The 22,281-nt window shown below is 60.0% G+C and overlaps 10 protein-coding genes across 10 annotated transcripts in view; 6 read left to right on the forward strand and 4 right to left on the reverse strand.

Moving 5' to 3' along the window:
* Positions 1–468: 468 nt before the first annotated feature.
* On the reverse strand, positions 469–4,627 carry GGTG_07173 (hypothetical protein). The gene is made up of 5 exons (XM_009224997.1): positions 4,182–4,627; positions 3,943–4,064; positions 2,719–3,802; positions 1,505–2,592; positions 469–1,389 (listed from the first exon to the last, which is right to left on the reverse strand). Exons 1-5 carry the CDS (start codon positions 4,224–4,226, stop codon positions 1,122–1,124), a joined length of 2,607 nt encoding a protein of 868 aa, XP_009223261.1. The 5' UTR covers positions 4,227–4,627; the 3' UTR covers positions 469–1,121.
* A 459-nt stretch (positions 4,628–5,086) lies between these two features.
* Positions 5,087–5,793, forward strand: GGTG_07174 (hypothetical protein; the record flags this gene model as incomplete). The annotated part of the gene is made up of 2 exons (XM_009224998.1): positions 5,087–5,453; positions 5,651–5,793. 2 exons carry the CDS (start codon positions 5,087–5,089, stop codon positions 5,791–5,793), a joined length of 510 nt encoding a protein of 169 aa, XP_009223262.1.
* A 437-nt stretch (positions 5,794–6,230) lies between these two features.
* GGTG_07175 (hypothetical protein) lies at positions 6,231–7,743 on the reverse strand. Its single transcript, XM_009224999.1, has 2 exons — positions 6,955–7,743; positions 6,231–6,894 (listed from the first exon to the last, which is right to left on the reverse strand). The coding sequence occupies exons 1-2, from the start codon at positions 7,539–7,541 to the stop codon at positions 6,645–6,647; spliced, it is 837 nt and encodes a 278-aa protein (XP_009223263.1). The 5' UTR covers positions 7,542–7,743; the 3' UTR covers positions 6,231–6,644.
* A 390-nt stretch (positions 7,744–8,133) lies between these two features.
* GGTG_07176 (hypothetical protein) lies at positions 8,134–10,027 on the forward strand. The gene is made up of 2 exons (XM_009225000.1): positions 8,134–8,167; positions 8,288–10,027. Exon 2 carries the CDS (start codon positions 8,362–8,364, stop codon positions 9,742–9,744), a length of 1,383 nt encoding a protein of 460 aa, XP_009223264.1. The 5' UTR covers positions 8,134–8,167; positions 8,288–8,361; the 3' UTR covers positions 9,745–10,027.
* A 472-nt stretch (positions 10,028–10,499) lies between these two features.
* On the forward strand, positions 10,500–13,023 carry GGTG_07177 (hypothetical protein; the record flags this gene model as incomplete). The annotated part of the gene is made up of 2 exons (XM_009225001.1): positions 10,500–11,314; positions 11,529–13,023. 2 exons carry the CDS (start codon positions 10,500–10,502, stop codon positions 13,021–13,023), a joined length of 2,310 nt encoding a protein of 769 aa, XP_009223265.1.
* Positions 13,020–14,102, reverse strand: GGTG_07178 (hypothetical protein). The gene has a single exon (XM_009225002.1). The coding sequence runs from the start codon at positions 13,833–13,835 to the stop codon at positions 13,335–13,337; it is 501 nt and encodes a 166-aa protein (XP_009223266.1). The 5' UTR covers positions 13,836–14,102; the 3' UTR covers positions 13,020–13,334.
* Positions 14,103–15,621: 1,519 nt separating this feature from the next.
* Positions 15,622–16,640, reverse strand: GGTG_07179 (hypothetical protein; the record flags this gene model as incomplete). The annotated part of the gene is made up of 2 exons (XM_009225003.1): positions 15,622–15,727; positions 15,829–16,640. The coding sequence occupies 2 exons, from the start codon at positions 16,638–16,640 to the stop codon at positions 15,622–15,624; spliced, it is 918 nt and encodes a 305-aa protein (XP_009223267.1).
* Positions 16,641–16,920: 280 nt separating this feature from the next.
* On the forward strand, positions 16,921–18,676 carry GGTG_07180 (hypothetical protein; the record flags this gene model as incomplete). Its single annotated transcript, XM_009225004.1, has 5 exons — positions 16,921–17,039; positions 17,129–17,164; positions 17,371–17,498; positions 17,827–18,233; positions 18,455–18,676. 5 exons carry the CDS (start codon positions 16,921–16,923, stop codon positions 18,674–18,676), a joined length of 912 nt encoding a protein of 303 aa, XP_009223268.1.
* A 1,016-nt stretch (positions 18,677–19,692) lies between these two features.
* On the forward strand, positions 19,693–21,415 carry GGTG_07181 (hypothetical protein). Its single transcript, XM_009225005.1, has one exon. It carries the CDS (start codon positions 19,856–19,858, stop codon positions 21,353–21,355), a length of 1,500 nt encoding a protein of 499 aa, XP_009223269.1. The 5' UTR covers positions 19,693–19,855; the 3' UTR covers positions 21,356–21,415.
* A 491-nt stretch (positions 21,416–21,906) lies between these two features.
* The window catches only part of GGTG_07182 (hypothetical protein), a 1,407-nt gene continuing 1,032 nt past the window's right edge, over positions 21,907–22,281 (forward strand). Inside the window, exon 1 of the mRNA XM_009225006.1 lies at positions 21,907–22,162. Within this exon, the coding sequence (XP_009223270.1) occupies positions 21,927–22,162 (236 nt within the window). The 5' untranslated portion in view covers positions 21,907–21,926. The remainder of the gene's footprint in view (positions 22,163–22,281) is intronic.

Below are 22,281 nucleotides of genomic sequence, written 5' to 3' on the forward strand. Positions count from 1 at the left end.
CACCCCATCGGGCTATCAGGGTCGCCAGGGATCTTTTCGTGATTGCCGCCGCCGGATGACTGGCGTTGCAGTCGACATGCCATGACCTCGGGCTGGGCTGCCAAGATCAATTGATGACAATCCCGTCAGTGCCCTGTCGAGGCCTGGACTCACCATTTCAGTGCATGGATCGGGGACTGTATAGCTGATGAGGCCCCTGAGATGGCAGTCGTCGAAGGAGTACATGCATACAGGATGCGATCCTCTCGGCTGATCTTTGGACTATTCACCACGTCTCCGCCAGTGTGACGAGCTGCATGCGGGATACGGGAGCCCCCGAGAAAACTGGCGGCTAACGTGTTCAACACGAGGTGGTACCTTGCTTGGCGCCAATATTTTGCCTACCCCACCATTGCAATGCAGATCCACGGGGCTAGAAAATCGTGGGGTTCGTGGAGAATCACAAGGCCGCGACCTGTGATGGGAGAGCAAAAAGAAGACCGCCGTTGAAATTATTCAGGCCCTGTCGTCGACTGCATGCCAGGCACGTCTGTCTCGGTCGCGCTGTTGCTGGTCCTGGCTTGTCTATCTCCAGCAACCAAGAGCCCCATCTCGTCTGTCTTGACACTTTGCTTGTTCTTGGCATGAAAGCATCGACTCGTCCTCGCCAAAAAAAAAAAAGCCAAAAAAAAAAACTGGTGCGTTGATTGGGGGTTCACTCTAGTGGCCCTTGCTCATGCCATGGCACATGGACAAAATGGTGCATCAAACACAGTTAGCTTGAATATACAGAATGAGGCCTTGAAACCCGGTCGGCTGCCTCTAGATTTATCTATCCTTCTTCCAGGTCCGGTAGGTGAAGCTGCCGTACTCGGAGGGCGAGACTAGTGTGTCCCTTTCCCGTAATACCCGAGCGTTGCAGGCTAGCGCGGCTCGAACCGAGCCGTTACGATCGCTTGTCTGCCGCTTTCTGGCATGACGCGTGAGCGGGGCGCCCAAGAGTTGCTGTCCCGCGAATTGCCGCTTCCTTGCGGCACCTGCTGGTCCATGTCTAAGCAGCTGAACTCATCGTGGGACCGCTTCGCTTCGGGCCCTGTATCATGCATCAGCTGCTGGTGTCGGGCCCCGACCGACGAACCACCTCAGCTGGAAGCTCCCTCGGCGGCCTCACGAGCAGCCTTGCTCAGCGCGCACCTTGCTAGGCGCACGAGTTCCGAAACAAACTCGTTCATGATGCAGAGGTGTATCACTTCGTTGGGGGTAAGTCTCCGGCTCTGGCCCATCTCATCAACCAGCTCCAGCACCGACCCCAGCAGAGCCACGTCATCCTTGACTTCGGGGTCAAGCGGCATCAGGAGGACGTTGCAGAATATGGTCAGCATTGCCGACATGGGGTAGAAGAACAGCATCCTAATCGATATAGGTTGTTAGCTGGGAGTTGCACGTCACACCGCAAGCTCGGTTTCCACAGGCCACGGCCACAGTGCGTGTAGTGCGCCAGAGGGATAGATGGATCACAACTTGCCAGAAATTCATGCCCTGTGCGCACCGGGATGCTGCGCGAAGGTAAATCAGGGTCGACCGGCTCGCCTGCAGAGACAGGGCATGGCTGGAACTGACGACTGCCAGTTCCCGACCCCCGTCCGTGGGCCCAGACGACCACACCTGGCATCGGCCGCTGGCTCGATGAATGGTGGCCAGGAGGTAGTAGTACTCAAAGTGCTGCATAATCTCCTTCATCGTCACCTGGTCGTCCAGATCTTGCACGATGCCGCCCGCGTTTCCCCAGCCAGGCTGCAGCTGCTGTGCTCCAGAGACACCAGGAGGCGATGGCGTATTGGCCATGGCCGCGCCGAAGAAGCCAGCCTCGCTGCTGCTAGCAGGCGACACACCATGATCGCCAACCAGGCCCCCAGAGGCGGCAGCGGCAGCCCTTGCCGCCAGCGGTCTTAGGCTTGCACTCCGCGACGACGCCAGCACCGGCCGAAAGTGCTGTGGTACCGAAGAACGCCAGCGGTCGAGCTCGGCATCGAGCTCGCGGATGTCTCGGAGTAGCTCTGCGTCAGTCTTGCGGCCTGAGGCGCGCGAGTAGAGGAGCTGGCAGGTTCTAGACTTGAGAATGACCAGCCGCATCGCATATGGCTCCAGGACCTCCTTCTGCGTAACCTCCTCCAGCAGTGTAGGGCCAGTGGGCACCCCGTTCCGCATTTCCCGCTGGTGGATGGGCAGCCCAGTGAGGTCGATAGACCAGGCCCGCTCCAGCATCTCCAGGTCGCAGTAGTCGTCATGCATGATGGGTGGAAGACCCGTCCGGATGGCCAGCTCTTTGTCGAGTAAGAACGATATGCGGTACAGCTGCCGGATATGTCGCCTCAGCCGTTCGGCTCGTTCCTCGTTCACTCTGCTCTTCTCAAACCCGCCCGAGCCGTGTAACCGGTTCCCTTCTCCAAAAAAATTTAGCGTCATCCCCTCCATCGGGTATGTGAGTTCATCGACAGTGGCCGCAGCCAGTCCTTCTTCGGTGTGTCCGCCAATGAGGAACAGAATTCGACATGCGGTTGAATGAAATGTGCTGGTGGCCTGTATTTGGCCTGTGAAAAGACTATACAGGACCTGGAATGCATTGCGCGAGCGGTTAGTGCGTGCGGACGATTCAGCCATTGTCCAATAGGGGCTCATGTCCGAAATCAACATGACGGTATAGGCATGCCACGTTGTCGGTGGGGAACTATCACTCACCAGGAATAGTACCGTCTCCAAGGCCATCAGGGAGCCCCCTGGAAGGATTTGTGGGAGCATGTTGTGAGCCTGGGCAGAATACGCATCGCCGTCTATCCCGGCAAACTCTTCCTCGTCAACGACCGCCATGGGGCCAATAAGGGAGATGAAGGAGTAAACGGCAGCTCTAGCCGCCATCACCGACACGTCCTGTCTGGTGTAGTATTGAGGATGTATGTAGCAGGCTTCGCCGGCGTCATCGTCGCCCGTAGCCCCGTCGGAGCTGCTGCTCGGGTCGCGCTTCCCTCTTACTCCCGGGCACTGGGTATAGGCAAGGTCGAGGGTTTCTGAAAAGAGAACCGGGTCGATGATGGGCATGTAGATGCCGAACTGTGACATTCGGAACGCCGTCATAAACCCTTCCACCACTCGCCGATCAGGGAGCTCGACCTGCGGGAGACGCTGCAGAGTCGAGGGCATGTCGCCGACGCCAGGCTGCTCTTGCCACCAACCGTCCGGCAGGGTCTGCCAGAGTTTTTGTTTCCCAGCCTTCCCCTGCTCAGGGGTGCTCGGGTCCACGACGGGCTTCTGGTCGGTAGTGGGCTTGCGACGGGACCCGAGAGCCAGTGCGCTTTCGAACGAGGGCTCAACCCCGCAGCGAGACCGGATCCAGTTGAGGCCATCGTCGGAGAAGAACGGGACGCCGTTGTACGAGCTAATTTCGCCCAGCTCGAGGCCGACAAAGTGGAGCTTGCCGAATCGCACCCTCGACGAGTTGATGGACATGGGGTGGACGGTCGGGACACTCCCGTTCCGACTCCTCATCCAGCCAATTGAGGCTAGCTTGCTGTCGAGTCCGCGGCAGTGTGTGGTTTCGGGGCCCGGCGTCTGCTGGGGGCTCGAGCTGGAGGCTCCGGTCGGCACCGAGGCCGCGCCCGGCGTGGCTACCTGCATCGGGTCTGCAGCTCCGAAGGCGGGCTCGTCTTGTGCCATTTCATCATCTTCTTCGGCAGTGGGTAGTATGTCACAGCGGGCTCGTTTTGCTGCCTGTAATATCTGTTCGATGCGCTCCATGCGCTTCGCAAGGTCGTTTTGCGAGGTTGTTCTGGCACGGACTCGTCACCAAGCCGTCAGCATTCGGAGCGGACCGGAGTGGTAGCGCCCAATGGACGGCGCCGGGCCAGTCCCTCCTTCGAACGTGTCCTCCACGGCGAGCCAGAACAGCGGCAGGCAGGTCAGACTCACCGTTTCGTTGCGCCGCCAGGCTTGGCCGCCCTCTTCTTGACGCCTGTCTCGCGGTTGTACGTGCAAGGCAGCGAGTGACCTTTGCATCCGCTGCACTGTGGGGATGCCCCGTCGCATTGGATCTGTGGTGGTGGCGGTGGTGGCAGACGCACGGTTTTAGCGACGCGCTACTTTCAGTCCTCGCGTTGCGCCCCTCCCCCTCTCGCCCGCCAAGCCGACTCCGGAGACAGAGGCCGTACCTTTCTCCTGTGACAGGTGTCACAAGCTTTCTTCCGTGTCGCCATGGCAGTCGGGCTCGAGTCGCGTGGCCGGGTCGGGCGGTAATATGCACGCCAAGCAGCGAAGTTGCAGTTGGACAAAAATATCGGATCGGCGAGCGGCCTCGACGTGGAAATGCCAAATTATTGCCACGCCTGGACATGACCATGACGGGGGTCAGAGCGAACGATGTGCCAGCCAACTCGGCTCACGCCATAGCCGGCACTGCGCTGGGCGGGGGGTCGGTGTTTGGCACGGAGCGGGCTATCGCGGGGGAGCAAGGGTTGGAAGGTAGCCGCCGACCGGCGTCTACTTGTACGCAGGTTTTGCGGATGGTGTCAATGTCAACTGGTTCAGCGCAACGGCTGCGCGCAATCGTGGCTGGCACTGGGCTGGCTGGGGGGGGGACAAATGAGGCGAGGTGGGCAGTTACGTGGCGCTGGAGAGAAAGTCCAGGGCGGCCTGCAGGTTTTAAGGTTCACGTAGGTAGGTCACCGTGCGTCGCGGACTATGCCCTGTTGGGACTAGAGCCACCCTGTTGCGACTGCCCAACTCGACGGGCCAGCCCCGAATCGGCGACTCAGGGGTCAACGCATCAATGAGACGTGCCTGGCGGCCCCAACGCGATGGCGCACACCTCAATGCCTCTACCCAGGCACCTACCTACGATGTGCCTACCTTCCTAGGTAGGTCCTTATCAGGTATGGCGCATCAGGGCGGCAATCGGCGATGCCCAGCAACTCAGAAAGGGCGGGAAATGTTCCATTGATGGCGGGGGCTGACGCACGTCTATAAAAATAGGCAAACAAGTGGAGGCCAATACTGCGAGTGAAGGTGCCGCGATGTCGGTGAACAAGCCAAAACAGCTTTAGCCAAACGCCCCAAAATGCCGTGTCTGTGCTCCGCGGCTTGTGGGGTGGAGGGGGTAAGGGCTTGGCCAACTGGTCCCCTGGGGAGAATCCCCGACAGAATTTCCATTCGTACTCCGCACTGGGCGACGGGCTGCCTCCCCTTATGTAATCCAAAATGGCACGGTGGGCGAGGCTTGGAGTGTCTAGCCTCGTGGCAGCTAGGGGAGCCGCACGGGACGAAAGCCGTTGTTGCTGGGATAAAAGCAAGCACAACCCACCCAAGGAATCACATCCCACCTGACATCCCCGACGCCAAATTTAAGCTTTGCATCGGCGGGTTGGCCCGGCGGGACTACTGCTTTTGTCACGGCTTTGTAAGTGCAAAAGGGGGGTTCCTCCCATGTAAACAAGCCATGGCTGGATGGCAATGACTTGGGTTCATTGATTTTCAATACGTCGTCGGCACGGGTTGCCATGCCCGCGGAAATACGCCGCAAGACGGGACCCTGCAAGCTGGAACCAGCCGCAGTTGACACGACGTCCGTGCTATGCAAACTTCTGATGCTATCAAACGCCAGACTGAACACACATAATGCTAGCTGTGACGTTCCTGGACGACCAAGTACTTTGTGGACTGGAAAACAGTGCCATGGTGGCGCTGCCGGCACGCGATCTGAGAAAGACTCCCCTTCGGGAAAACAAGCTCGGTGCCTACACCCATGATCGAGAACCAAACTCGTGACCTCTGGGCGACTACCATGATCGACGGCCTTGGCATGTCTTAGAAAAGGTGATACGAGTCGTCGCTTCTGAGGCCGCCTAACACCCAAGCTCCTCAGGGTATAAGTAGGAAAGGGTTTCCTATTGTCCTAGATAGTTCTTGACAGATGCACTGGCATCAGTCAATCTAAGTTAGCTTCCAAGTAACCCTTGGAGCAAGCATTCAGACCGCACCTAAGATACTAGTGAATCCCCTCAGTTTGTTAAGTCACGTGCTACTGTTCGATACTCCTCAGGTGCCCTACGTTAGGAGCAGAAGCCGAACTGTAACAAAATAATTTTTAATATATAAATTTTCGTATTTAATAATTTCCTTAATAATTAAATAACCGTTAATATAAATTGCTTTTAAGATAATAAATATGCTAAATTTATTACTTAAATTTATAATGAGACTTACCCTACTTTAATGCATGCATTGGGGGTAAAGTTATAGCGTTTTAAAGTGGTAGCGTTTAAAATGGGTAGCGAGCGGTATTTTTGTCCTCCACTGTAACTAGGCATGAGGAGACTGAGGGGCTTACCCGAGATCAGTCTAGCGCCGCACGTCTTGCGAGGTGGAGCACGGATGGGATCCAACCTAGCAGATTGCGATCAAGCCCCCTGCAACCTCGCCGACCGCTGAGGCTTCCTCGGCATATAGCCCCGGCTCCTTGCCCCAGAATCGACAAGGTGGGGAGGGCAAGCGGGATAATTGCAAGTGAGATTACACATGCCCCCTCCCAAGCGCACAACCTCCCACTAACGGCTCGACCCGGCTGCTGCACCTAGCCTCACTCTGCCTACGTCTTTTTGCCGTGGTCCCATCGTCCTCTACAAAGCCTTGCTCTGCTTGTCCGGCTCGACGTAGCTCCCAGATACCTTGGAGCCGTCGGGCATGACCTTCTCAGTCCGCTGGACGGACCACAAAACAGGTGCGTATGCGGCATCACATGCGCAGGAGACAGCCATGAAGAATATGGAAATCTCGGATGTGACATAGGGATGTCCCTCTGGCCAGTGGAACCAAAGCCAGAGGTACGCTCCCCATAGTCCAATTACCGAACCGGTAAAGCGGGTGGCCCTGGTGGCGTCAGTTAGTTTCGATGATGGAACGGGTGTGCGGCACTAGTATCAGCCCTACCATATGGCCCAGCTTACACCTCCCGAATGCTCGCGTACCAGCAGCTGTGCGAGGCTGGCGGCGGAGAGGAACACCTGAGCAAAGCACGCGGTCCAATATCCCATCTCTGTTGTGTCGGCGACCAATTTACCGCCGTAGAATTTGCCCTCCCGGCGCACGACCTCGTTCTCAATCCACCAATGGGCGAATGCCCAGTTGGCCCACACCGACAATACGACCATGAGGCCAAACACGCCGACAAGGTTGCGCGATACCCAGGTGGTGCGGCGGCCACCGGCCCCGCGGTCCCACTCGCGAGGGCCGTGTCGTACGACGCCGTAGAAGAGGCCCAGGTCGATGAGGCACCAGATAGTGATGACGGCGCGCTCCAGCGGGGCCTCGGCGACGTAGAAGGCGTTGACGACCTCCCAGCCAAAGTTGATGGCGAGAGCGGCGATGGGCATTCCGTACGACTTGGACCGGAGCGACTCTCGCGCGTAAAGCAGGTAGCTCACCGTCCAGAGGGTGCCGGCCACCGAGAGCATGTGGCCCGACACGGGAATCACGTAGTCGGGGACGCCCGGAGGGGGGATGTCGCTGGTCCCCATTGCGACGGAGTCTGGGGTTGGGGGTTGGGTTCGAGCGAGGGGACGGTTAGGCTGTAATTGGAATCGGAATTGATTTCATGAATGTTTGTTAACGCAAAAGAACATTTGCAGCGGTGAGCGACTGAAAAACGAGATTTAGGAACGACCAGACGGGACCCGTCAAACTCTAATCGCGGGGCCCCAGGCGCGGAAGGATACCCACTCAGGATTCGGAGAGGTGGGGTGGGGGTTCCCGGCGACTTGGTGGAGGGGCGGCCTAGCACGAGCTTCTATCACGGTCAGGTCGCTCGTCCTCTGATGGCGGAGGAAGGAGACTAACGAGACGAATAGTCCTAATAATAACAATAATACAGTAATAAAAAGCCCATTTCCTGAAGCTCTAACAAACCTAACACCTGACACCTGACATCGATCCGAAATCTCGCTTGCACAGGTCAGTACAGGTCAGTAAGATATTGAACGTTACGACGCGCAGATCCTTCCTAATTAGGCCACGTCTAGCCCACATTTTTCCCCACAGAAAACCCCGCCAAATTAATGTACCGCTACCCGCACCTCCATTTGCCAGAACCCACTAGAATTGTTCCAAGCTGCTAGTTGCAATACATTGATTCCTACTACAAATTGTGCGTTGAGATATGTACCCCTACCCCTTTGCTAATACCCTGGCAGACCCCTTGTTAAGCCCACACCGTAACGTTTGATATCCTACTGACCTGTACCCCGCACTCGCCCATACCGCCCAGCCTCCACCCCTCATCTCTCCCCTGCGTTCCGCCGACCTGCCCACTCCGCCCACTCCACGCCCACCCGAGCAAGGATGACGGCTGCCGCTGCCCCGGACGACGCCAGGCTCCACGTCGCCATCATAGGCGGCGGCGTCGCGGGCGTGGCCCTGGCCCTGGGCCTGCAGACCCGCGGCGTGTCCTTCGCCCTGTACGAGCGCGCCCCCGCCGTCACCGACGTGGGCGCCGGCATAGGCCTGTCGCCCAACGCCGAGCGCGCCATGTTGCTGCTCGACCGCGACCCGACCGGCGGCGGCCCCGTCGCCGGCGGCTACAGGCGCGTCCTGACCCCGAACGGGCTCGACTACTTCCAGTGGGTCGAGGGGCTGCGCACCAACGAGGTCCGCTACAAGCTGCACGTCGGCAAGGACGGCTTCCAGGGCTGCCGCCGCTCCGACCTGGTCGAGGCCATGGTGGCGGGGATCGCGCCCGGCGGCTGCGGACGCGTCGAGCTGGGCAAGCAGCTCGTCGACATCCGGCAGCGGGACGACGACCAGGCCGGGGTCGGGAAGAAGGAGAAGCCCATCGAGATGACGTTTGCGGACGGCACGACGGCGCGCGCCGACGTGGTCGTCGGCTGCGACGGCATCCGGTCGCGTGTGCGCCAGGTCATGTTCGGCCCCACCAGCCCCGTCTCGCACCCGTGCTACAGCGGCAAGTTCTGCTTCCGCACGCTGGTGCCCATGGACCGCGCCCGCGCCGCGCTGGGCCTCGAGCGCACCCACACGCGCTTCATGTACAACGGCCCGCGCGCCCACGCCATCACGTACCCGGTCGGCCAGGGCGCGTCGCTGGTCCTCAACGTGCTCGTCGTCCTCACCGACCCCGCCGGCACGCACGGCTGGGACCTGGCGGCCACCGGCGGCCGGCAGACGGCGCCGGGCACGCGCGAGGAGGCCCGCGCCGCCGTCGAGGGCTTCCACCCGGCCTTCAGGGCCATCGTCGACCTGCTGCCCGACAACCCAGAGAAGTGGGCCATCTTCGACTCGCTCGACGACCCGGCCCCGACGTACGCCGCCGGCGGCATCTGCCTGGCCGGCGACGCCGCGCACGCCACGGGGCCGCACCTGGGCGCCGGCGCCGGGTTCGGCGTCGAGGACGCCCTGGCGCTTTCGACGTTATTGGAGGCGGTCGACGGCGCGGCCGGGGTCGAGGGCAGGGCGCAGGCGGTCGCGCGGGCCCTTGAGGTCTACGACGAGCTGCGTAGGGAACGCACGCAGTGGCTGGTCGGCGCCACCCGCGAGGTGGTCGAGCTGTTTCAGTGGGACCGCAGCGGCATGACCGAGGACGAGCACTGGGAGCGGTTCACGCGTGTCATCCCCGCTCGATTCCACCAGATCTGGGACTATGACCTCGAAGGCATGATGGCGGACGGGCTGGGGAAGCTGGGTCTGCCGCCTGTTCCTCAGCCCAATTGATACAGTCGCAGAAGGCTACTTTGCATGCGCTAGGAGGACCTGCGTGGATTTGCCTTTGGGTAGTGAGAGAGCTGATGAGAGAGCAACGAGGGTGAGGCATCGTCGCATGAGACCAGGCCCGGGGTGTTGTAGCGTGTAACAACTTGTTGAAGCGAAGATGTTTACTGATCCAACTAGGCACCTAGGTACCTAGGGTATACCTAACATTATCTCCGGATTTGTAAAAGTAATGAGGCTGCTTGTTTGCTTGGCCCAAGCCGGCGCAGGGATGCTTCATCCAGGCAATCAGGGTCTGGTGTGATCTGAGGCAGTCGCTGATACGCGTCATGTCATTGGCTCCAAGGCCGATGATGTTGACAAGCCTCCGAAATGTGGCCAATTTTGGTTCGAGTCTCGGCGCTAGCGCCAAGGAGACGGAGCGTTCCCCTCAGCTTGAAATTCAGGCACTGCTGGATTCTCTGGCGTCGAGTTTTGCGACCTTGGCAGCTTGGCAAACGCGCTGCCACCTCAGCGTAGGGCCGGCCCAGATTCTTGGGCCAGAGCCGGCACGTCATGCACCGCAAACGCTGCGAGAAGGGCGTTCTTGTCCGACGCGGGCTGAGGCTGGGCAGGAGATAGGAAAATAAGGGAGAAAAAAATGCGGTCTCTCGCGGGCGCCATGTCCTCCGTTCTCATCCTCCTCATCCACCGCCAAGCACTGCGCTGCAAACAAGGACATCCGTCGAGGCCGTGAGTGCAGCTACCGCCACCGCGCAATGGCTGATCATGCAGGAGATAACGTCGAGAGAGTAAACGATGCGAGCGGCGCTGGTGCCGGGCCTGGCCACATCGAAAACAACAACACCAACACAAAGCACGAGGTGCAGGAGAAACCCGCAGACGCCGCAGCCGTCAGCACGGGCAAGAACCCGACCCGGCGGAGCAGCAACGGAAGCGCGACGGTGGGGGCGCCGGCGGCCACCAACGGCGGAGACGGCGGCGCGCACCGACACAACCCCCTGGGCCGGAGCTACGACCCGGCCTCGGACGCGGCGGCGTCGGACCCGGACGTGCAGTACCTGCGCGACGACGAGATCGCGGCGTTCTTGGACGAGCTGGACCACAACGGCGACGGCTGCATCGACTACTCCGAGGTGGAGCGCAAGCTGGACGAGGTGTACGACGAGCTAGTCCCGGGCGGCGCGCAGCCGCACAACCTGCACCACGACCCCAAGGAGGACCGCGACCGCCATGCCTTTTTGCGCAAGCTCATCGGCTGCGGACCCGACGGCGGCGGCGAGGCAGCCCCCCGCATCCCGCGCGACGAGTTCGCCGAGCGCGTGCGAGGCTGGCGCGTGCCCTCGATGAAGCAGGACTCGGCCGGCCGCGAGGGGGGGCAGGGCAAATACCTGCGCGACATGGGCCCGTGGCGTCGCGCGCGCGCCTACTGGGCCGTCCACGGGTCGTCCTTTGCCTTCCTCGCCATGGTCGTCGGGCTGCAGGTCGGGCTGGGCACGTGGCAGTGCGTCAAGTACGCGACGGGCGCCGAGTACCAGGCGGCCTTTGGCTGGGGCGTGGCGCTGGCCAAGTCGTGCGCGGGCGCCCTGTACCCGACCTTCTTCTTCCTGCTGCTCAGCATGTCGCGCTACACGTCCACCTTCTTCCGCAAGAGCGAGCTACCGCGTCAGCCGCCTCGTCAACTGGGACTTTAGCCAGGCCTTCCACGTCCGCATCTCCATGGCGGCGCTGGTGCTGGCCACCCTGCACGCCATCGACCACCTGACGGGCAGCTTCAAGTGGGGCAGCCGCCCGGAGAACGAGGACGCGGTCGCGGCGCTGCTGGGCCCCGACGCCGCCCCGCGCCCCTGCGTCGCCTACGTGCGGTCCGTGCCGGGCTTCACGGGCCTCACGGCCTTGGGGCTGTTCTACGCGCTGGCGGCGCTGAGCATGCCGCAGGTCCGGCGCCGGAGCTACGAGGTGTTCCAGCTGGCGCACCTGCTCATGTTCCCCATCGTCGGCCTGCTGGCGGCACACGGCACGGCGCAGCTGCTGCAGTTCGCCATGTTCGGCTACTGGCTGGCCCTGCCGACGGTGCTCGTGCTGGCCGAGCGGCTCGTCCGGCTCGCCACGGGCCTGCACCGCATCCCCGCGACGCTGGCGGTGCTGGACAAGGACACGGTCGAGATCCGCGCCACCATCCCCAGCGAGCGGCTGTGGCGCTACGAGGCCGGCCAGTGGGTCTACCTGCAGGTGCCCGCCATCAGCCTCTTCCAGTGGCACCCCTTCACCGTCTCGGTCTGCGTCGGCAAGGAGGTGCGGCTGCACATCAAGATGGACGGCAACTGGACGGGGAGGCTGCGCGAGCTCGGGGGCGCCCAGGGCGAGAGGGCCGACATCCAGATCGGCATCAACGGGCCGTTCGGCGCCCCGGCCCAGCGCTTCTACGACTTTCAGCACACGGTCCTGGTCGGCGTCGGCATCGGCCTCACGCCCTTCTCCGGCATCCTGGCCGACCTGCAGGCCAAGGACGACAGGGCCCACGGCGGGCCGTCCGACTCGGCGTCGTCGAGCCACACGAAGGTCGTGGGCCCGCACGCAGAGGTGCCCGGCGGCGACCAGCAGACGGCCGAGCTGAGCAAGGCGAGAGATTCGGACAAGACCACAGCGCCGCCGGGGCCGGAGGCGGCAGAGTCGACGGCGGGCGGCGGTTCGCGTCAGGCCGCCGCCCGACCGGGAACCTCGTTGTCGTCGTCGTCCTCCTCCTCATCCTCATCCGTCTCCCGCTTCGCATCCGACTACCGACGCGTCGACTTCCACTGGATGGTGCGGGAGCGCAACCACCTGCTCTGGGTGTCGGACCTGCTCAACACCGTGTCCCGGTCGCAGGCCTGGCACCTAGCGCACGACTCGCAGCACCACCTCGACGTGCGGGTGCAGACGCACGTAACGCAGAAGCGCAGCAAGGTCGGCGCCCACGTCTACCGCTGGCTGCTCGAGCAGCACCGCACCCCGGAGCACCCGGCCAGCCCCATCACGGGCCTGCTGAACCCGACCCAGTTCGGCCGCCCGGACTTTGTGCGCATCCTCGACCGCCACTACGACGACATGCTGCGCTACAAGGCCGCCGCCGTCGCGAGGGGCGACCTGGACGCCGACGACGAGCTCAAGGTCGGCGTCTTCTTCTGCGGCACCCCCGTCGTCGGAGAGGTCCTGGCCGACCGGTGCGCGGCCCTGACGGCGCGCGGCCGCCACGACGGGAGCAGGATCGAGTACCACTTCATGATCGAGGTGTTTAACTAAGGGATTAGTTTTGTTGCTCGGCTGCAATGCTGGTCCGGGAAGGCGGGATTTTTCGGGAATTTTTTTCTCGATTTTTATTGTCGTAGAGCATAGACCAAAGCTAACGCGCCAACAATTGTGGTTGCCCTCACTGCCCCCATTTCCGCATAATTAAACAAGGCATTTTACCCATTAAGTAACCAGACTCTCCTCTCAAAATCGGCTAGTGTTTGTGTTTGATACATCCGAAAGAAAATCCCGTGAAACATCGTGTTGCATCCATTGGCGCCCTCGCGCTCGTTGGCTGGCTGGCCGTACAGACGAAACCCTCCTTACTTGGACGTGCTAGCAGTGAACTGCAGCGCCGTCGACGCCTTGCCGGCGGCGGCGACGTCCTTTGCGATGTTGTTGTCCAGCTTCTTCTGCTCCTCGGCCAGCTTAGCGGCCACGTTCTCGCCCTTGGCCTGCTGGGCCTGGAGCTTGAGGATGGTGGCGGTCAGCTTGAGGACCTTGTTCTTGGTCTTGCCGTTGTCGAGCGCGTCCTTGGCGGCGCCCGACGCGGCCGCGATGGCCGGGTTGAAGGCGCCCGTCTCGGCCTGGTTGGCGATCTTGTTGACCGAGTCGAGGAAGGTCAGGTCCGCGCGCTCGACCGCCTTGAGGTCCGCGGGCAGGCCGGCCAGCTTGGCGAGCGCCTCGGCCTTTGCGTTGCCGGCGCGCCCGCCGCTGATGGAGAGCTGGTTGTACGTCTTGGCGGAGAAGACGGCGCGCCTGTCGAGCGGGGCGGCGGTGGCGGTGACGGCAAGGCCGATGGCAGCAAAGAGAGTGAACTTCATTTGGCTAGTTTGGGTTTGGTGGTGGTCGTTCTCGACGGAAGATAGACAGCAAAAAGTCAACGGGGATTAAATGCGTAAAACACAAAAACGGGGACAGCGCAGCTGCCTGGAAGAATGAACCGAAAGCGAGAGGAAAGGAAGGGAATGGCCTTGTTCGTTATGGTGGAAAGTGAGATGAAGGACAGAGGTTGCAAACCCAAAGACAAAAGCGAGGCGATCTCGAACTCTTTATTCTAACCCTAGGCCTGCCATGACGGCGGCCACCACTCCATACTAACACGGGGCAGTGTTGCGGAGGACTTGACCCCTGGCCCTGGACGGTTACGGCGGCTCGCTTGCAGTTACAGCGGTTCTGGACCCTGCCGTTGTCTCCACCAACGCGCAGCCGTTGCCCGTTGCGCCTTTTTTGCATGCTGCAGATTCCGCTCCCAATGACCGATGGTCTGGTTCTACTAGCACATGCACCCTATACCCCCATACCTTTTCTCGCATCCAACTTTCAGCATCTCCCGAGTTCGGATGGAAGCAATCTCGCCCTCAAACCGTACCCAAGGTCCGTCGGGTATGGATCAATTTGGGTGGGCACGTGGGCCAAAAGCCAGGGCCTCTGTCGATTTCTTCCTCCAGTCACAGCCGCCCCCCCTGAGCTCTGATCTGGCGATCCTAGCCCCGCCCAGCGACGTCAAACCAGACCCCCGGAGCCCCCACCCCACCATCAACCGTGTCCAACTTTGATTTGATTGGAGGTCGCTGCCCGCGGCGAAGCGACACGGCACGCCGTGGAACGCGAGGCACCTTTCAATCTTGTCTTGCGACGAGCTGCAAAAAGCTTCGACGCCCCTTGGATCCACGCAATCTGGCTACAGGACTTGTATTAAAGCGGCTAGTCTTTCCATGCTGTAGCGTCTTTCCCCGTGGCAGCATCGTGCGAGTTGCCCATGGAGAGTTCACAGGCCAAACCCAACGGCAGAGGTGATAGCCATGTGCGGTGCCAAGCCGACTGACAATTTATCTCCACCTCGGCATGGTCCGGGAGAGCTCACGATCCACCGGCGATCTGGATCGGAAAGGTCAGGTGAAAGCTTGAGTTTCCCTCCAGTTAATTTTCGGCCAAACCTGGTTCGTCTTCATCTTGCTTTGGGGGTTCGAAAACAGCATGTTGCAATGCTGTGCGAGGTGGTAGCACATGACATAACCGGTGGGTCACATGACACCACCCACAAACGCTAGTATTTAGTCCTGGGATCGTTGGCTTCCTTTGCCGGCTTTCCTTTAATCCGACAGGTTGCACCTCCGACAGATGCCAGTTCAAAGTTTGCGCTTGACAAATGCCCCTTCGACGTCGCAGAACTATGTATAGAGCGCACCATCAGCCTGGAATGCCCCTGGAAAAAAAGCAAATACATAGACTGCAGAAAAGAATGGAGCAAGGGTGCGCCCGTCAGCGTGTACACAATCCCATAGCATCGCACCCTCGTCACCAGCACACGCACAGAAGGAGCACCAACAGAAAGCGCTGTCTCTTCTCGTGGAGATATGGATACTGCGTCGGGTAACATTACTAATGAAGCCGGCGGGTAGTAGAACACAAACTCGCCCGGATCCAACGGAACCTTGTGGTGTGAATTCCTCCATTCCCCTGACCATCCGCTTCACGTGCCATCATGACCTCGCGGGATATTCACTCGAGACGAATAATGCACCTTGTAGCCATCATGAGCTGTCGTGCTTCCTCGTATGTGGGCCTGCCCATCTCGCGAAGCGACGGCAGGATCTGAGCTAGGTTCTAGCAGCCCTTCGCTCCGGGCACCCTCCTTTCCATCAGGCCACCAAAGACGTCAGCCGTGAAGACGATGCGACTCGGCCCAGACTGGGGTCTCCCCGCGACGTTGCTGGAAGGACGGAGGGGTCGTGGTTAGCCGGGGGATTGTTAGCAAAAAGAAGTGAAAAGACAAAGGAGAGGCACAAAAAAGTGGGAGGAGAAGAGCCGCACACGTTGAACCACTCCCTCATGGCCTCGCAGTTGTACATGATGTAAACCTCGGGGTCCGCGACGCCTGGGTCCGCGTTGACGACCACGTCAAACAAGGAACGCTGCATCTCGATCCCTCCGCCCACCGGATCCGGCGACTGGATGTAGAGCTGCCCCAGCACCAGGCCCTGCCTCGGCAGCCGGGGCGCCTCCGTCACGGGGGAGCCCCCCGGCGCGGTGCGGGGCTCGAGCGGGGCCCCGGGCCCGCCGTCGCGGCTGGGGTGAACGTGGTAGTCCGAGTCGACCTCGAAGCGACCGCTGATCCAGGGCTGCGGGTCGCGCGCCGGGTCCGTCGGGTCCGAGGCCGGGAAGAAGGGCAGGTCGGTCGCAGCGAAGAAGACGAAGTACATGACGCCGTCCGGGTCAGGGCTCGAGAACAGCGGCATGGCGGCGGGCCCGCCGTGGGCCGCGGGGCCGCGCAGGTAGCCCCGGTCCTCGTCGCTGCAGACGTCGATGTTGCGCATCCGCAGGAGGAAATTGGTCTCCCGGGGCGAGGCCGGGTCGAGCTCGGCATCGAGATGGTGCGAGAAGGTGGCGGTGACTGAGTTACCCGCGTCCTGCTCGTAATCGAAGAATACAGGGTCGGGGAGGTGAAAAATTGGCCCTGAGCTTGTTGAAGACGCGTCACTCGAGAACTCCGAGGTTGGGGACATGGCTAGATAAAATGATGGCCCTGATGTCCAAAAGACCGAATCCGACCGGTAAACGCAACTGAGAATGTTGATGCGGATGTTGGAAGTGGGAATGGTTTCTGTCCACGCCATAATACCCATCTAACAGGTGGGTGTTTAGAATACGCATCAGAAAACATGCGATAGCGCAAGGAAGTCGCGATAGGAAGCAAAGGACACAAGCACAATTTTCTATTCGAGTCTGAGGCAGGTGCCAGGCGTCAAGTCTGTTAATCCGGTACGTGGCGGCAAGAACACCCCAGTTGACACATCACGAGCTGAGAAAGGTGATCTACGATCATGTAACACGGGCAATGACCTTCAACGAGGGTCAGTGGTTTGGCAGGCACGTGGCCGCATTTCACACTTTGCAGGAACTGCCATGTCCGAGTGGCACCGTCTACAAGCACCGACACCTCCCGAGGATGAGGAACAAACAAAGAGAAACATGGCAAAGGGCAGAGAGCGGATCACAAGAATAGAAAGCGCACCTGGGAGCAGGTGCAAAGTGACGATAGCGCGAAGAACCTAGGTAGAGATGCCACGGAATAATTAAATCCGCTTATCTACTATGTACTTGGATATTCAAGACCCTGCCCATGTGAGCCTGAGCCGTACGTAGGCATGTAGGTAGTCATCAGGAAAAAAAAACAGGAACAGATGCACGACAGGCCTAGGGATGTTGGTACCGAAACCTCCCGCTTTCGAAGGCATCTCTGTTCTAGACCATTGGTGACGAAAGAAATGGAAAGATATCAACTGGACGGAAGGCAAAAGAATGAACAGATGGAAAAAGAAAGAAAGGGGACGTCTATACTGCCACAAACTCTAGCCATTCTACCACAAAATCATCCGTGCACACATGCGATCACTGCCGCGCACCGTCCCACCGGCAAATTTACATGTTCTCCCATGTTAATCACGTTAATTCGTTAAGCCACAAGTTCAATCCCCCGTATTGTACGGTTTTTGAAGCGGCCGTAGCTTTTTGCACGAGTTGAACTTGCGATCCCGGCAGGGGTACCGGGGCCAGTAGGACCCTAACCCCTGCTAGGCCGGGGTTTAAGTTCAATGAGGTTTCGCAAGCAACGGTGCCTGACGTTTTGCAGCGATTCGAATTTATAAAGCTACTTCGCAACAATTTTTATTTCCCCCCTTTTTTAACCCCTGCAGGCCGGCCTACCAGGATTTTAATTTAAAAATCCGCCTCCCCTGCGGGGATTTAACTTTAATGCTTCCCCGCAAGGCACGAACCAACATTAGCATGTTATCGACTGGCATTTCACAGCACAAACCTACCGCAGAGATACAAAGGGCCGTCTGTGTTGCACTGTAACTCCGCTATTCTGTGGCAAAATAGGTAAAGTCCGTGGCGGTATAAACGTCCCCGAAAGAAACATTTTAAAGACACTGGGAGAAGATGGACGGAAAAATTCAGAAGATATGCAGGAACAGAAATGGGAAAGGAGGCCGACGGATGATCATCGGATACAGTTGTGCACGCGGTGGAGGTTCAGCTTCACAACTGGGCTCCGAATTTGCACACAGCTACATGTGCTGCTTGAAGAAGGGTATTTTTGGCATCTACATGCGTCGTGTGCACGCGGTCCTGTCCTCGAGAGCGACTTGGCAGCGCCACGTCCAGAAGTAAGGCCCACAAAGCCTGTCCGCTTGTCAGGGAACACTCGAGCGACGGTGAGATGCTCGGGTGGATCCTCCCATGCTGGGCCATTGGGTTGCAAAACAGCACCAAGAGAGGCGTCGGTGTGTCCGGCACGGGGGTGATGCTAGATGTAATGCAAAGGTATAGAAGGGGGGGGGGCTGTCAGGCTTGGAGACGGTCATCCCTGATCCCTGGTGGGAGTCTGAAAACCCCATGGGCGGTTGAAAGCCCCTATTTTGCCCATTGCTATCAGGCCGACAGTTTATCGATCGCATCCACCGGGTGCATTGCATTGAAAGTCGAGATTTTTCTCTCCCCGTCCCTTTTTTTTTTAGGCGGTTCAGCACATGCCAAGCTGAGTTCGCAGTACTGTGCGGCGCTAAATGATGACGCCTGCTCCTGGCAGAAAATCCGTGCTGGGGGAGTCCTGAGGTCGACTTCACCTCAACGTCACGTGGTTACACCGCAGGAATAAGCTTAACCGCCAATGCCTTGTGGATCACGACAGGCCTTGCGGTGGCACGTGGGTGGCAATCAAGAGCTTATACCCCACCCTCTAGCGGCACACGACTCTCGTCTGCGACGCTTTGCTAGACCTCTGGTGAATATTGGCCATTTGACGTCCAAACCGGGAATTCTCCGACCTTTCGAGGCCTCTCTTCTTCGCGGCATGTGACGTAGCACGATCCCAATCGGGAGGGTACGGCTTCCAGGCGCGTGCTGTTCTCGGCTCGCAGGTTCTAGATATGGAATGCTGCTTGCGTTCTCTTGATGTAGATGTTTCTTGAGGCCTCAGCATGGCCCAATTTGACGGTTTCTTTTTTTATCTTTACACTTGGCCGGCATATGGCGTTAGCACATGGGCGCCTTGTGTTGATTTACTACCGTTGATATTGATTATGCGGCGGGTCCAAGATCGAGAGGGCGCAGCCAGGCCGCCCTACACTACGCACACGGCGGCGCCATAACCTGGGGATCACCGTCGTTCGGCAGGCTCCTTGGCCCAGACTCGGTCACCCGTGCTTGAAACGCAGGGGCCCGTTATGCCAAGCCAGAGAGGCACAGGACTTGAGCTGCAGCTCATCCCCCACCCAGGATTCTGACTCGGCATCTGCAGGGCCAAAGGCAGGCGAGGCGATCAAATGTCATCTCGGGAACGGCCAGGGGCCGGTAGGCGTGGATGCGCCCCCGGGCAGGTCCAACGGCGGCCCAGCCGGCTGGGCGCCCAGAGAGCTCGCCACGCAGGCGTGTGTGGCTTCTGGCGCAAGCTGAGGCTGTGGGGTAGAAGGCCGACTCTGGCCCTTGCTCAGGAGCGAGCCAGGGGCCTGCCGCCATCACTGTTCGCGCACGGGGGCGGAGCTCCTGTCCCATCGGCGGCTGCGGACCCTGAGCGGCGGCGATGGGGTCACGGCGCCAGGGATATAACGGCCGCTGTCCTGCGCACTCTCTGCTGCTTGGATTCCTTTCCTCCCCATCGGATCATTTCGATACCATCCAGTTCTTCTTTCATTTTGTTGCTCACCTCTTTTCGAGCTTCCTTTCTTTTCCCTTCTTGGGCCTTTTTCTCCTACGTCTTTCTTTCATTAGGTCTTGGTGCTATTTGCAGTCCTCAAGTTCCTTCTTCATTCTCACAACTCCCCGTTCAACCTTTACAATGCATTTCTCTCTCTCGACTCTCATTGTGGCCCAGGCCGTCACCGGCCTCGCTGCCGTCATGCCTCTGCCCAAGTCGGCGCCTCTGCCCGAGGGTGCCACCGTTTGGCGCCCCCTCGTCGGCAGGCAGCTCACTGCCCCCCGCCTGATCCCTGCCACGGCCGTCTCCTTGGTATACACCCCCGCCCCGCCGTTATACTCGCCGGTCCCGGGCCGGCCGGCCCCGATCACTGCCTCCAAGGACCGGGCTGTCGTCACCGGTAACATGAAGATCCCTTCGGTCGTCCTCGAGGCTGTTACCGCCACTGTTTCGTGCACCACCTCCCAGGTCTCTGTCGTCTTCAAGAACGACGCCGGCCTGGCCGACGCCAAGAAGTGGCCCACCAAGGACCTTCTCCTGCTCACCACCGAGGCGGGCGGCTGCGCCAAGCCAGGCGAGCGCGGTGTCTGGATCATCTCGGGCTCCAAGTTCGACGACAAGGCCAAGTCCGGTGTCTTTGCCGCCAAGCAGACCAGCCTCACGGAGCAGCTGAGCGATGTTGACATCACCTTCAAGACCGCCGGCGCCCCCAAGACTAAGCGTGGGCTCGACCTGAAGCTGAACGCCGACCTCTCGGGCAAGAACATCATCAAGCAGGGCCCCTTCTCCATGGATGCTGATGTCGCCAAGTACACTGGTGACATCCTCATCTCGGGTGGTCTCAAGTTCGACTTCCTCAAGCTCAAGCTGACGTCCATGTTCATCGACCTCAACTACGACTCGATCTTCGACCTTAACCTCACCACCTCGGTCAAGTCTGGCAAGGACCTCGCCAAGTGGGACATCAAGCCCATCTCCCAGTCTGTCTCGGCCTTCACCATCCCTGGTGTCCTTGACGTCGGCCCAATCCTGGAGTTCGGTCTGGGCGCTGAGATCGGTGTCAAGGGCAGCGTCGTGCTCAAGACTGATATCCACACCGAGTTCAAGGGCTCGTCGGTCCACATCAACTTTCTCGACACCAAGAAGAACGTGGCCAAGAACTGGACCCCCGTTTCGACTGTCAAGAACGAGCTCGACATCCAGACCAGCCTCCAGATGAACCCCTACGTCTCCGCCCAGGTCGGTCTCGGTGTCAAGGCCTTCGGCGGCAAGGTCGACCTGACCGGCTCCGTCACGGCCAAGGCCACCATGGTCAACTCCTTCAACGTTCAGGCCGACGTGGCCTTCACCTCGGCCATCACCGACGTCAAGTTCGTCGCCCCCACCAACGTCAAGGCGTGCCCCAACGGCGCCTGGTTCGCCTCCACCCTCGACACCAGCGTCGTCGCCGCCGTCGGCACCCTTGCCAAGGCAGACCTGTTCAAGAACCAGCTGCCCATCTACAAGTCGGCCTGCTGGAGCTTCGCCCCTGGCAAGCCCGCCCCTGGCAAACCTGCCCCTGGCAAGCCCGCCCCTGGCAAACCTGCCGCGGGCAAACCCGCCGCGGGCAAGCGTGACCAGCTTGAGATCGCCGCCTTCTAAGGCGCATGCTCCTCCGCTCATGCCTGGCAGCAACAACCACCGGCGCAAGGATGCTAAAGGTGACATTAACTTGTTAACTTTTTGCTTCCTTTCTGCCGGGCCCCTTATTTGTTCGCCCACCGTTCTGGTGGGACCTGCCTTTGCCACTTGTTTGTCGCAGCTTTAGTCTGCATTGCATCGCATCACGCGCGGTATTGTATGAATTCGGGACTTCACGTTATTTTATAGACTATAGAGGCTGCTTAGGGTTCTCCGTGGTATTCGGCCGTGTTATGGGTCGGTACCACACAGTTCAGCGTTCTTTTTGTGCTTTTTTGTATCTTTTATTTTCTTTGCACTATAGATTAGGAATCGGATGGGTTTCGCCAACGCTTGTCTCTCAGTGTGACGCTGCCAGATGCGAGATACCTGCAGTCTTTGGCGAAGTGCGAACCAGCACATGCTCTCCTCGACGGCTCCATGCAGTCCTCTGATGGAACCAAATGTCGCAATCGATTGCGGGGCAATCAAGCCTCCCGGTCTTCCCAGTTACACCCACCATCCATCCCACTGCCGTTGGCTACCAACCACAATGGCCAACGAGAAGCCGCCACTAAACGTCCTCATCGTTGGCGGCGGGCTCGCCGGCCTCGCTGTGGCCCTGGTGCTCCAGCAAGATGGCCACAGCGTCACCGTCCTGGAAGCGCAACCGCCGGTCCTCGACCCGGCCATGCAGGGCGCCGGCATCCACCTGCCGCCCAACGCCACCCGGCTCCTGCGCCGCTGGGGCGTCGACCTGGACGACGTCCCCAAGTCCGTCTGCGCGCGGTACGACCTCGTGCGCTGGCGGGACGGCGGCGCCGTCGCGTCCCTGCCCTGCAACGCCCCCGCCCCGCCGGACGACGCGCCCTACCACCTCGTCCGCCGCGCCGACCTGCACGCCGCGC

The sequence above is a fragment of the Gaeumannomyces tritici genome (assembly GCF_000145635.1).
Source record: "Gaeumannomyces tritici R3-111a-1 unplaced genomic scaffold supercont2.3, whole genome shotgun sequence".
NCBI lineage: Eukaryota > Fungi > Ascomycota > Sordariomycetes > Magnaporthales > Magnaporthaceae > Gaeumannomyces > Gaeumannomyces tritici.

Excerpts from the sequence above, each read along its gene's own strand:
- GGTG_07173 (XM_009224997.1), bottom strand. The coding sequence starts at position 4,226 with ATGGCGACACGGAAGAAAGCTTGTGACACCTGTCACAGGAGAAAG. Across the intron at positions 4,065-4,181 it reads ACACCTGTCACAGGAGAAAG|ATCCAATGCGACGGGGCATC; the intron begins GTACGGCCTCTG and ends CCACCACCACAG. Across the intron at positions 3,803-3,942 it reads CCTGGCGGCGCAACGAAACG|AACAACCTCGCAAAACGACC; the intron begins GTGAGTCTGACC and ends AGTCCGTGCCAG.
- GGTG_07175 (XM_009224999.1), bottom strand. The coding sequence starts at position 7,541 with ATGGGGACCAGCGACATCCCCCCTCCGGGCGTCCCCGACTACGTGATT. Across the intron at positions 6,895-6,954 it reads GGTGTAAGCTGGGCCATATG|GGCCACCCGCTTTACCGGTT; the intron begins GTAGGGCTGATA and ends TGACGCCACCAG.
- GGTG_07176 (XM_009225000.1), top strand. The coding sequence starts at position 8,362 with ATGACGGCTGCCGCTGCCCCGGACGACGCCAGGCTCCACGTCGCCATC.
- GGTG_07178 (XM_009225002.1), bottom strand. The coding sequence starts at position 13,835 with ATGAAGTTCACTCTCTTTGCTGCCATCGGCCTTGCCGTCACCGCCACC.
- GGTG_07181 (XM_009225005.1), top strand. The coding sequence starts at position 19,856 with ATGCATTTCTCTCTCTCGACTCTCATTGTGGCCCAGGCCGTCACCGGC.